The sequence below is a fragment of the Zonotrichia albicollis genome, chromosome 10, assembly GCF_047830755.1.
Source record: "Zonotrichia albicollis isolate bZonAlb1 chromosome 10, bZonAlb1.hap1, whole genome shotgun sequence".
Classification (NCBI taxonomy): Eukaryota; Metazoa; Chordata; class Aves; order Passeriformes; family Passerellidae; genus Zonotrichia; species Zonotrichia albicollis.
In genome coordinates, this window is record NC_133828.1 from 23,144,388 (window position 1) to 23,156,374 (window position 11,987).

The 11,987-nt window shown below is 41.6% G+C and overlaps 1 protein-coding gene across 1 annotated transcript in view; it reads right to left on the reverse strand.

Annotated features, from left to right (window-relative positions):
* ITGA4 (integrin subunit alpha 4) overlaps positions 1 to 1,068 on the reverse strand; it is a 35,597-nt gene extending 34,529 nt beyond the window's left edge. The window contains exons 1-2 of the mRNA XM_074548358.1: positions 382 to 1,068; positions 173 to 294 (exon numbers count right to left, since the gene is read on the reverse strand). Coding sequence (XP_074404459.1) covers positions 173 to 294; positions 382 to 566 — 307 coding nt within the window. The 5' untranslated portion in view covers positions 567 to 1,068. The remainder of the gene's footprint in view (positions 1 to 172; positions 295 to 381) is intronic.
* Between the last annotated feature and the right edge of the window lie 10,919 nt (positions 1,069 to 11,987).

The following is an 11,987-nucleotide window of genomic DNA, read 5'->3' on the forward strand; positions in this document are numbered from 1 at the left end:
GAGAGGCACAGCACTCTGCAGTTTACGGCGGAAGGGCCCAGCACGCCCCGCAGGGCAACGGAGAGGAGCCGCGGTGCGCGCAGGGCGGCGGGCACCCTCCGTCCGTCCGTCTGTCCGTCCCCGGCCGCCGCCCCGCCGGGGTCTCCCCGCCCACGGCCCGCTGCCGACTCACCCAGCTGGAGCTGCTCGCACTCTCCGCTGGAGCTGCCCCCGATCCGGCACCGGAATATGGCCCCGGGGTTCACCACCGACTCGTTGGCGGGCCAGCTGGCCCGGGGCGCGCCCGCCACCAGCCTGCGGGCAGAGACGGCAGCGTGAGGAGCCGCGGCCAGGGCAAGGCGCGACGGGCCCGCGCGGGGGGACGGCCGGGCCGGGACTCACCATCGCTCCTGGCCGTGGCGGTGCAGGAGCACCGAGTAGCCGAAGAAGGTCCCGTTGCCCCCGCGGAAGAGCAGCGCGTGCTGCGTGTCCAGGTTGTAGGGCCGCGCCGTCGGCAGGCACAGGCACAGCAGGAGCAGCGGGGCGGCCCAGCCCGCAGCGCCCCGCGCCCTCCCGCAGCTCCGCATGGCTCCGGCCGACCGGCAGCGCACCGACGCCGGCTTCCCGCCTCTCCGCTCGGCGAGAAGAGAGGGCAGGGCAGCTCCGCGCCCCGCCCTGCCCTGCCCCGCCCTGGGTCACCCTCCCCGCGGCCCTGCTGGGGGTGTCCCCGCAAACGGGGGAGTCACACGGGCACTCTGCCGCCGCCGCCTCCCCCCGCGCGGCCGCAGCCCCTCTCCCTGCCCGGGCGGCGGGGGTCGGGTTTCTCCCCGCCCTGTCCGCGCCCACGGGGACGCTGCGGAAGGGACGTGGCCCCCGTGTCCCCAGGCAGTGCATGGCCCCGTGGGACGCGACCATCCCGACACCGGTGAAGCAGAGAGGGCCGCGTCCCCGTCGCTGCGCCTCGACGCACTTGGCCGGCCGTGCCGGCAAAAGGGGCAGGAGATGCTGGAAACTTATCCCAAAGTCTCCCGCCGAGCAGCGGGCGGGCAGCTCCACCCAAGCGCAGGACTGTGTTCTGAGGAAGGAAGTGTGGAGAGGATTGAGTTTTACCGTTACATTTAGGAAAATCCCAGTACCCCTGTGTTGAAGCCTTCCCCACCGTGGCTGTGCTGAGGGGTCTTGCCTGCTGTCCCCCGGTGGGGGTATTTCATTCCTGAAACCAGTGCCGCAGCAGCAGAGCACAGTGAGCCTGGCCTACCCGTGTTGTGCAAGACTGCTCACTGCTGATGGCTCCTTCCTTTCACGTGTGGTGTAGTCAAAACAGCACCCCGTCGCTTTTTTTTTTTACATTTTAGAGTAACTTTTTCACGTTCCTGTTCAGTTCTTCAGCTGCTGACAAAGTTAGCAGCCGTGCCTCCAGACAGCAAAGGAACAAAGGAAAATGAGCATTGTGCAAGAGATCTGGTATTTGGCAGACCTTGTAAGGGCTCCCTTGATCTTAGTGAGGAGCTTTTCTGTGTGTTTTCAGCAATCAGTTGCTGACTCTTGATTTAGCTCATACTGAGTTGTGTTCATCCTGAAATCAAGGCTTTTACTTCTATCTGCAAACCTTGCCTCACGGAAGTCCTTTGAATACCAGGGCTTCCCTGTTGCTATAATAATCCCTGTATATGGATGACCTATGTGTAATGACATTTTGAATCTGAGAAACAAGAACAGAAGAACTTGTAAATGAAAATTTTAGTTACAAAGATTACTTACTGCATCTGGAATAAAATCCAGTATGATTGCAACTATCGAATATTATACACATTAGAAATAACAGTGAGATTTCCCTAATGGAAATTTAGAACATGGCATTTTAAGTTTCTTGGAAAAATACCCCCCTTTCATTTCCATTAAGTTAGTGGAAATGTGGAAAGCTTCACACTTCTGCAAAATGCTGAGCAACTACCAGAGCAGGGAACTGAGGCAATGCAGAGTGAAACATCTTGTCATCCTGACCACATGCAGATGTGTAGTTTCTGGAATGAGATCAGCACAGTGGAAGATCTGACAGCCAGTCAGCAGTGTATCTTTTTTTAAGTCGTCATCTCTTGAGCCATCAGAGGGCTTCTCCAGATGACACTGATGTGGAGCAGTGGCTGTTTCGTGCAAAGGAGTCAAACAGCTTCTCAGCTGCTATTCATCTTCCTTCCAATTACTGACATCAAAGGAGTTAAAACAATCAACAGCAGCTGTGAATCTGCATTTCTACTACTCAAGAAGTTTTCACCCTCATTTTCAAAGCAGCAAAACAAACATGAGTCAAAACTGAAATGCTAAATTGTGGTTTAGTTGGCGAAAAATTGTGAGATGGTTGTTCCACCATGATGCAGGAACCATGTTGAGATGATGGCTGGGTTCCTAGCTGACAGGAAAAGGTAGATTGTAAAGTTGTGGGATTCAATTATTGGTGCATACATAGCTGCTTACCAGCTATGATATGAAATTGAAACCTCGACATCACCTGTCAGGCGGAAATGTGTGTGTTGTCTCCTAGACTCTGCTGGAATGGATGTGATCATGATCCACCAGGCATCAGTGAAATCAGTGGAATATAAATTACTGGAGAGTCAGAAATCCATACTTTGAGAAATATTCTCAGATTTCAGTACCATTCAGGTACCAGGCAGAGGGCAGAATAAATGCAACTGACAATGGAGTAATGGAGAGAGAACTTGAGTTTTATTAGGTATTAAGAGAATTTGCAGAAAAGGTGGAACCATCACTGGAAGCCAAGTACCTGTATTTACAAATCAAATATCAGTTATGTATCAGTTTGTATCTAAGTTATCATGAAATAATAAAAAAGTTCTCCCCAAAATGTCTTACTGCTATTCATTCTCAACAGCACATCTCCCACAGTCCTCTGTGGGTTAATAACACTAGAAGCAAAATATAACAGTGACTTGCTTTTGTGCTTGAATTTGGTTCACCATCTAAGGCAATTTCAGAGGAGCCAGTGGGATGATTTGTTAATTATATTAGTCTGCAGTTTGGCAGCATTTTTTACAGCAGATGTGTACATTTCATCTGACTGTCCTCATCTCTTGCTGCTTGTTCTTGAGTCATACTGCTGCCCCTGTTACACTGAAATTGTTCAGTGTCTGAGCAGTGAAACACATCAGAGAAGTGATCTGAGTTAAAAATAACTCAGCAAAATCCCCCAAACCTAGATTTGATATTGTGTGGCTGGACAGTTATACTGGTTGCATTTATAGGATGGTTTAAACTGATGCTGCAGCTTTAGGAGCTTTCTCATGTAACAGCCTTAACTTTCTAGAAGTAGCAAGTCTATAAAATGAAAACCTACACATCTAACTTAAAATGAAGCAGTTTCTTTCCCTTCTTAAGTGAGAAGAAGGGAAAGAAAATTACTGAAGGAAGAACATCCTGATTCTGAATGTCTGTCAGCTTTCTTCTTTGGAACATATAATTTTTGATTCCCTAAGTTGAAAGGCATTTGTATTAAATTAAGTCCTGTGTATGGGCTGGTGTTGAGAAACTGATCACATGATTGTTTTTGCTGTGTTATAAATACATGAAAGCATGTGCTGCTAAAAGTCTTAATGGATATGGCTGCCTTCAGCTGTCCCTCGTCTCCTGTGTGTTGTGTAAGCCTACTGCTGCTTATGGAAGAGCGTCTCCAAATCTACTCTGAATTAGAAATAAAAACAATCAGTGGTTGAGTTCTTGTTCCTAACTAGAAAGACATGAAAGTTTAATTTTTAAATTGTCTAAGTACTTAAATAGTCCTATTTCAAATTTGAAGTTTCTAAACCTTTCTGATTTACTGAAACATGGAAAATCTAGGGTTTTGGTCAGACCATAACTATGTCTTATTTTTATATAAATTTCTCCCCCACCATCCCCAACAATGGCAGTGGGCCACAAAGTCTAGTATTCATATGCTGTCATCTGAGAAATTATAGAAGGCAAATACACTCTTACCTCTAAGGCTGTGTTCAAGAAACTTCATCTTCCCTCTGCTGTAAGATACATGTGAGCTCTCATGAAGAGGTTGTATTGTCCACTGACAAGTATAATTAAGCACAGATGTTGGAGGCACCAATAAGAAACAAATCTTAGCAAAGGTCTTAATTTTATAATTTTGCTTATATTATCTTTAGAAGTCTGAATTTCATTTAGAATCAGGTAAAGAGAAACAATCTTTTAATTTAATCAGCTTATAATATATTTACACTCATATAATGTGCTTTTAGGAAATTCTTTAAAGAAGTTTTTTCTTCCCTTGAAAAATTGTGCTGCTGAAATGAGGACTGATCTGCCAAAAGAGCCTTCCAGTATTTAAACATATAATAATGTCATACAGACAATGACTATGGCAACCTGACTAGAAGAAGCAAACAAAAGATAATTATAGTTAACAACGGCCTAACTAATAACTGCATTTTGGTTTACAGATAGGTAGAACTGGAAATTAATCATTACATGTATATGGGTGATTTTTATTTCTTAAAATTTTCTCAAAGATTCTTGAGTTGCAAGACCAGACACAACTAAATGACCAGTTCTGAGCAGAGCTGGGCAGTAACTTCTTTTCCCATCCCAAAGGAATTACTGAACTTTTGAAACTTTCCCATCTGAAATTCAAACAAAGAGTGTTTTCATGCACTATTTCTGTGTCTTTCTTTGTAAAAGTCTGGTTCAGCACAGTTACAGCATTTTTTCATTATTATCAGTTTTTAAAACAAATATTTTAGTTAGATCTAATCTTTTTGAGATAAAAGGAAATATGTATGTTCAGAGAATTTCAACATAAAAAAATGTAATTTTCTTTTTTTCAAAATTAATAATTTATTTAAATCAACACTTTCCCATAATTAATTTTCCATAATTAATTAATGTTTTGACACATTCATCTCTACACAGAAAAAAAATCTGACCATTTATTGGTATTTCTATTTTTTCATGTTTCTATTTTTTTCATATTTCTATTTTTTCGTAGGTTCCACATGTCTGCTGATGAGATCAGATGCAATGGGAATGGAACAGAATTTGAAAAAACTTTGCCTAGATTTATTTCTTAGCTGCAAAGCAATTTTAAGTTAAACATTGGTCTGTTGCATCTGCTAAGCAAAATAAACTGGAGCACAATGTAAAAGCCCAAGCTTGGTTATTTAAACAAGTAGATATTAGTTTTGCTGAAAAGAAGGATCAGTTCTGTACTCAGGTATGAATGAATTTGGCACTTATCATTAATGTTAGTTTCAATTTGCATCAGTGTTTAAGTATGTGCACATGTCAGTACAATCAGAGTGTTATGATATGCAGGACTGCCCTAATTGTTTTTGTTTTCCAAAGGTTTCTATATAAGACCTTAAATGAATAGTCTGAATGGAGTGTAAGGTTCTTTGTCTCTCTCATTTATTTTTAAGGGTTTTGTAAAATAATTTCTAACAAGAAACAGGCATGGTCAATGATTGGTGCAAGTTGGGCAATTAATAGTTTAGAAACTGAGTCAAATGATGCTGAGGCTGAAAGCCTTTGGCTCCATAGAAAAACTAAGCACTATGAAAACAGCCCCAAATTAGAAAGGGTGGATGTGTGTGGACCATGTTCTTCCAGCAGTGACAACAGCTAATATTTCAGATAGAAAAAATACCTCACAAGACCTCCTTATTTCTTGAAAATAATCCACCAGAAACCAAAACTGAAACAGTTGTTGGAAGAGAACTGTTGAAAGGAAACATCTGGAGGAAATGCCATTCCAATTTGTCTTGTCTTCAGTATATTATAACATACATTTTTCAATATGTGATACTGTGCTTCATCAGACAACATCACAATGAGATCATACCTCTGAATATGGACTCCAGGTCACCTTTATGAAGGATGGTAATCATTATGTCTGATTCTGCTTCCTGAGAGAGTACATTAAAAACATTTCTCATCCACTGGTCATTTCTTTGATGCTAGCATGAGATCCTAGATATGCACAAAATGATTGCTGCACAAACTCCTAATCTATGTAAAAATGGAAGCAGGCATCTCAAAAGAGGAGCCAGGCCTGAGAATTCAAGAGAGTTGCAGAGAAAAGTCTAAGACAAACCACAGCTAAATCCAGAACTACAATATGGTAAGAAGGAATTATGGTAGAAGACAGTGAAAACTGGGTGATTTTGTATAGCCATATGAACAATGTGTGTGTGACACTTTTGGAATTCTTCAGAAGAGATGAAAATAAAAGATTTTCCTACATTGTTATGTTTCTTATGTATGTATATTAATATTTTTCTTGAACGCCTTTCATGGATACTCTTACTGAGTCCAAAACCCATCCCTTCCCCATACTGTGTCTTCATGAATTTATTAACCTCTTTAAAAATTAGGGAAAACAAAAATTTTCTGGCAAGCTATCACAGCTCTAGTTGTTAAAATCTCAGCTTAAAATGCCCTTAGTACTGGCATTACATTCATAAGTAGTCATTTGCCAGCTATGTATCTGTGATTTCACAGTTATCAGGTCCAATAAAAGTTTAGACCCTGACAATTTAAACATTAATAATTTTTGTTGGCTTGCAGAAACAAGACCAAATCTGTATCATTGTCATGTAATTTGAAAGAGAATTTTTTTAAAGTTACACTTACATTAAAGAAAAAGGTAGTACTATTGAGATTCGGCAGACAACAAATTTCGTAGAGGATATACTACTAAAAGTTCATCCACCTACAGGTAACCTTAGTTGTTCCTGTTATTTTGTCAAAGTAGGCTGTGTCTATTTGCCTGTTTGTTTGGCTGGGTTTTTTTCTCTGTTTATATAATGGGCACTATAAACAATGTTACATGTTGTTGCTAGAAAACTTGTAATGAAATAAACCAATGCGATGCTGTTCTGCTTGACAAAGTTTCTCTGAGTTGTCCTTGCTCTGTTTTAGAGTACTGTATGTAGTAGCTTAAATATTTTCTATTTAGGTTTGATTTTGACATGTCCTAATTCTCAGTTTATTTCTGAATTGTTTTAATTGTACCTGGATGTATTTGAAACGTATGTGGCCTTTTGTGCACTTGTAAAATCTATAGACTTATTGCCCAGTATACATGTATAAACCATGTACATTTGTATTTTTATCTCATATTCTATAGGCTATGTATTCTGTTCCAAAATGGACCTGAGAATTCACAGCATTTTGAATTGAACTTTTCCTTTTGCTTACTCTAAAAATTTACAAATTCTAGTTACATTGGGATCAGGTCTGAACAATTTTATTCCCCCTTTTCAGTGAGTGCTTATACCTGAGCAGGTGCACCACAATATATCTGGCCTGAGAAGAGAATACTCTGAGTGCATTTTTTCTTCAAAGAATATTGATATTCAGTTTTTGTGGCTAAAATATCCCACTCCCAAAGCAATTGTGTGTTACAGCAACACAATAAATAAGATACCTTAATAAACTTCAGCAACGGAGTCTTCCCATAAAAACAACATATTACAATTCAGAAGTGTCAGTGATTTCCTAAGGAAGGAATAGGATCTCTAATTTTCTTCCCTTTTAATGAAACTGTACTTCCAAAAGTCAAGGAAAGGCCATATGTGTGTCTTGCACATAAGTGGTATTTTGCATCCAGCTACACTTGCTGCTCTGTGTCTTTGAGGGGCGGTCTGTACAGACACACAGAGCAGTTTCTCCCTGCATACACATTTATAAAGGAGAGGAAAGCACAGTGAAACTGGCTGTTGAATAACTCCAGTGAGACAATCACTCATGTCCTGGAGGAACATGCAGGTGTGTGCTCAGCTGTAGCACAGCTCTGAATTTTAGTGAACTGAAAGCTCAGCTCATACATGAGCTCCTGGTTAGGGCCTCAGTGACTGAAGCTGTACCAGTTTCCAGCTCTGGCTGGGAGCTGGTCCCCAGCTGTGTTTGTTTTCCCCCAGCTGCTTGGCCATGTCCGCCACATGTTCCCTGTCTTCTCCCCCATCTTGTCCTGAGGCCAAAGAGGCCTGGCCAAATCCAGGACACCTGGCAGGGAAGGTGGTGTGCCTTGAGCGTTGAGGGATTGCTGGCAGGTCATTTAGGGTGTCCCTGGTGGGCCATGGGCACCAGGGCGGCTGCAGGTGTGCTGTGCGAGAGGCTGGCGGCCGCCCTGCACTGCCCGCAGCTGGTTCCGGCTGGTTCCGGCTGGTTCCGGCCGGCTCCCTCAGGAGCTCCTGAGGGCTGCGCCAGGCAGCCATGTTGCGGACACCTCTGACTGTCCCTGACAAAGGACAAAGCGCTGCTCAGGTGGTGAGGTGTGACAGGAAAAGAGTGAGGGACAACCCTGCAAGCACCAGGGGTAGGGCAGGAGCGGGAAAGGCGCCACAGGTGCCAGAGCAGAGGCTCGCCTGCCGCCTGTAAAGATGAGACGCCATTAAAGGCACCCAGGCTGCGGCTTCTCTGGGACCCCATCCCGGTCCAGTGGATAAGGCCTGGAGGAGCTCCTGACTGTGGAGAGCCCATTCTGTAGTAAGCTTTCCTGAAAGAAGCTGTGGCCCTGGAGAACTCACACTGGTGCAGAGCTTTCCTGACAAGAACTGTGGCCATGGACTGCCCATGCTGGAGCTGGTTCCCTGACAGGAACCATGGCTCCGTAGAGCACATAGAGCAGCAAGGGTCAGGCACTGCGCCCATGCTGGAGCACGTTCTCATGACAGCCACTGTGGCCCTGAGGAGGCTACACTGATAAGAACTGAGACTCATGGAGAGGAACTTCAGCCCATGAACAGGAGCATGCAGCCTGTGGACAGGATCTACACTGGAGGTGGGGGAAAATGTGGGAAGGAGGGAGAGGCAGGAAGGGGCTGTCATGTACTCATAGTAACCTCACAGTCCCCATCCCCTCTGCTCCTCTTGGACATGGCTGCGGATACAGGGGACCTCAGAATGAAAGAGTGAAATTGAGTGGGTGACAGAAGTGTTGGTGTTGGGGAAGGTGGTGTTTTAATTTGGCTCCAAATCTATTAAAACTGGCCAGAAATTATTTTCCCAGAGCTTGATCAATCTTTTCCTGATGCCAGTGACTCGTAAGTGATTTCCCTGGCTTTACCTTGACCCCAAAGCTTTTTCATCATACTTCCTGCTCTTGTCCTCTGGGCAGGACAGTGAAAGAGAAGCTAAGTGGCTCTCTGGCAGCCAGACAAAGTCAACCCAACACAAAGTTCCAGGCCTTTTCCAATTCCACAATATTTCTTTCAGTGTAAATAGACTGGAGCTACAAATTTTGAGGTATAACCAATATTCAGGACAATTTTCAATGAATATTTAAATTAATTTATGTCATATCATTACTATTCTCTATTTAACTCTCTTACAAGAAACATGATTTAGTGCTTTTTTTTAAAAAAAACTTTTTTTTTGTGCAGTGTTTCATGAGAGTCATGATAAACAAAGACTTCATCAAGATCTAGTACCTGCAGAAGAATCAAGAGCATAACTAAACGGTAAGAAACCACACATTTTTGATTTTTACAGACTTTAAAGTGATGTTAAGTTTCTCATATGAGTTATAAGCAAAAGTTCCAGCTCTTGATTATACAAATATCTCACTGGGGTTTACAGCTGTTACAATCTCTGTATTATATCTCGTGATCTCAACTCTGGTAGCCCTTTCCTATGACAATCCTTCTTGGGATTGTACAGAGGGTTACAGAATTTCAAAACAATTGAGGATTTTGTTCTCTATGTGTGAATTTCATCAGTTTGAGATAAGGTGAGTGGAGAATCTACAGCACAGTATTTATGACATAATGCTTAGAGATATGAAAATGCACCATAATTTTAAGAACAAAAGGTTTTCTTCTTTTAGGCAGAGTACAGTTATCTTTTTATGGTCATGATTTTAGAGTAAGTGAAAAGATTACTTATAAAAACCCCACACCTATATTTAAACATCATTATAAATCCTATGTGGTGGCACTTTTAATTTTATGTGAAAAGTTTTGTTGGTATTAACCTACCCCATAAGAAAACAGCAAAAATAACTTAGTCTTCTTCATTCTTGTGACATATCTGAATCACAGTTCTCTCTTTATTCTCACAGTCAGGATTATTTCATGTACAAAACTGACCATAAACGAGCATACAGTTTGCACCACAGACATGCCTGTGGGGTAATAAGACATAATATCTGTTTTGAAAAAGGAGTGTTACTGATCTAAAAAAAAATTCTGCTTCCTGAGATCACAGAAGGCAGTTTGAAGAAAAGTAAACCAGAATTTAAGTGTCATCACAGACAGATAAAAATAAGATACTGAATATGTATTTTGTGTAGCTAAGACAAGTTTGTGTGTTTCACAGAGAAAGAAACTCAGATCTAGAGCTGCCACAGGCTGAACATTTTCAGCCATGGGCTGTGTCTCTGTGACCTTCAGTAGCTGTTACAGCTGTCTGGCATTTCATTAATGAAGCAGAGATTTGGCCCTACTGTTCACTATTCAAGCTTAGACTGGGTTTGAAATTCTAGCTCTTTGAATAGCTAAGGGAGTTTTTCCATTGTTTTCAACCATGCCACAATCTGTGTATTTGTCTGGGACTGTGTGAACACAAAAGTATGATCACTAGACGAAATCAGATTAATGTGCTTTGCAGTGTGATGTTTTTATTGTTGTTTTTAGGTTTTATGGCTAATGACAATTGATCTTCTAATTAAAACCCTCACAAAAATTCTGGCATATTTATTTAAAATAAGATTACGTAAATAATTGGTACACTGTATGAAAAATGGGTTCTCTAGTTAGATGAATTTTCCCAAGATATGTGTATTTCGAAATGATTCTGTGTGTTCTAATGTCTTTATTACATAGAATCAGTGTTATAAACCTTCTGCTTTGTGAAAAGATCCTACAGTTTCGTCTTCAGAAATAGAAGGAAGTGCAATATTGTACATCTCTTTCTGAACAAATTTTCTTTCTGCTATTGCATTTACTATGAGCACGAGTCAATAAACAGCTTTTCTTATGTCCCAGTGATTGTAAATCTTTCAAATTCAAGTTTAAAGGTCTTTACAAACATAAAACTTATGAAAATACAGAGTTAAAAAGGCAGCCACCAGTTTAAAAACAAATCTGTTTCAGATAATTTTGACCATTTTACCACTTAGTAATTTTCAAAGGTATTGCTTGTCTGAGACAGTGAATAAGGCATACATGACATGAGCAAACCTGATAATCAGCCAAACTTTGTATTCTGGAAAGCTTGAGTTGGGTATATCTCTTCATGATTACAGTAATAACCTTCTGAACCCAGCTGAGTCACGTGCATTACTTTTCCATCTTTCTTCTTGTCTACATCCTTTCTTTTATTTATCTCTGGTTTTGAAGGCAAGAAATGTCTACTTTTTTTTTGTAATTAAACTTAGATTTCATCTGATTGTCATCTCAGTTTTCAGAAGCTTTTTGAGTATTCATCTTGTGTTGGCTGCTTTTTCTCCTTTCATGGTTTAGCTCTTGAAAATGTTATTAGACACAGTTTATGCAGACTGTGAAATGAAATCGAATAGCTCTATTTAGTCACATGTGTCAGCCAGTAGTACAATTCTGCCCCAAAACAGGTACTGGGGTCCACTCAGTTTGATGTAGCCATAAAATGTTTAATATTTTTTAAAATTTCTATTAAAAGTGCTTTTTAAACCATTAGCATCTCCAACGACTGCTGGATTTCAGGTTTATTCTTCAGAGAAGGGTAGAACAATCTCAAAAGTTAATGGTAGTAGGGGCCTGCTTTCCACTAGAGAAGAGAATTGTAGTTTTCAAATGTCTTCATGTTTAAATGGAACAAGTTGACTGATGGAAATCTCAGTGCAAATGTTAGTGTTCCCTGAAGTTTGTTCTATTGTAATTTTCTTTTATTAATCATGGTTCATGTCTGCTAGCTGCTAAGTATAAGCAATAGGTAATTTTTCACAAGGGATTTTGCTTTTCCTTCCTTTGCACATTAATTTCTACAAAGGATAAAGCCGAAAGAAG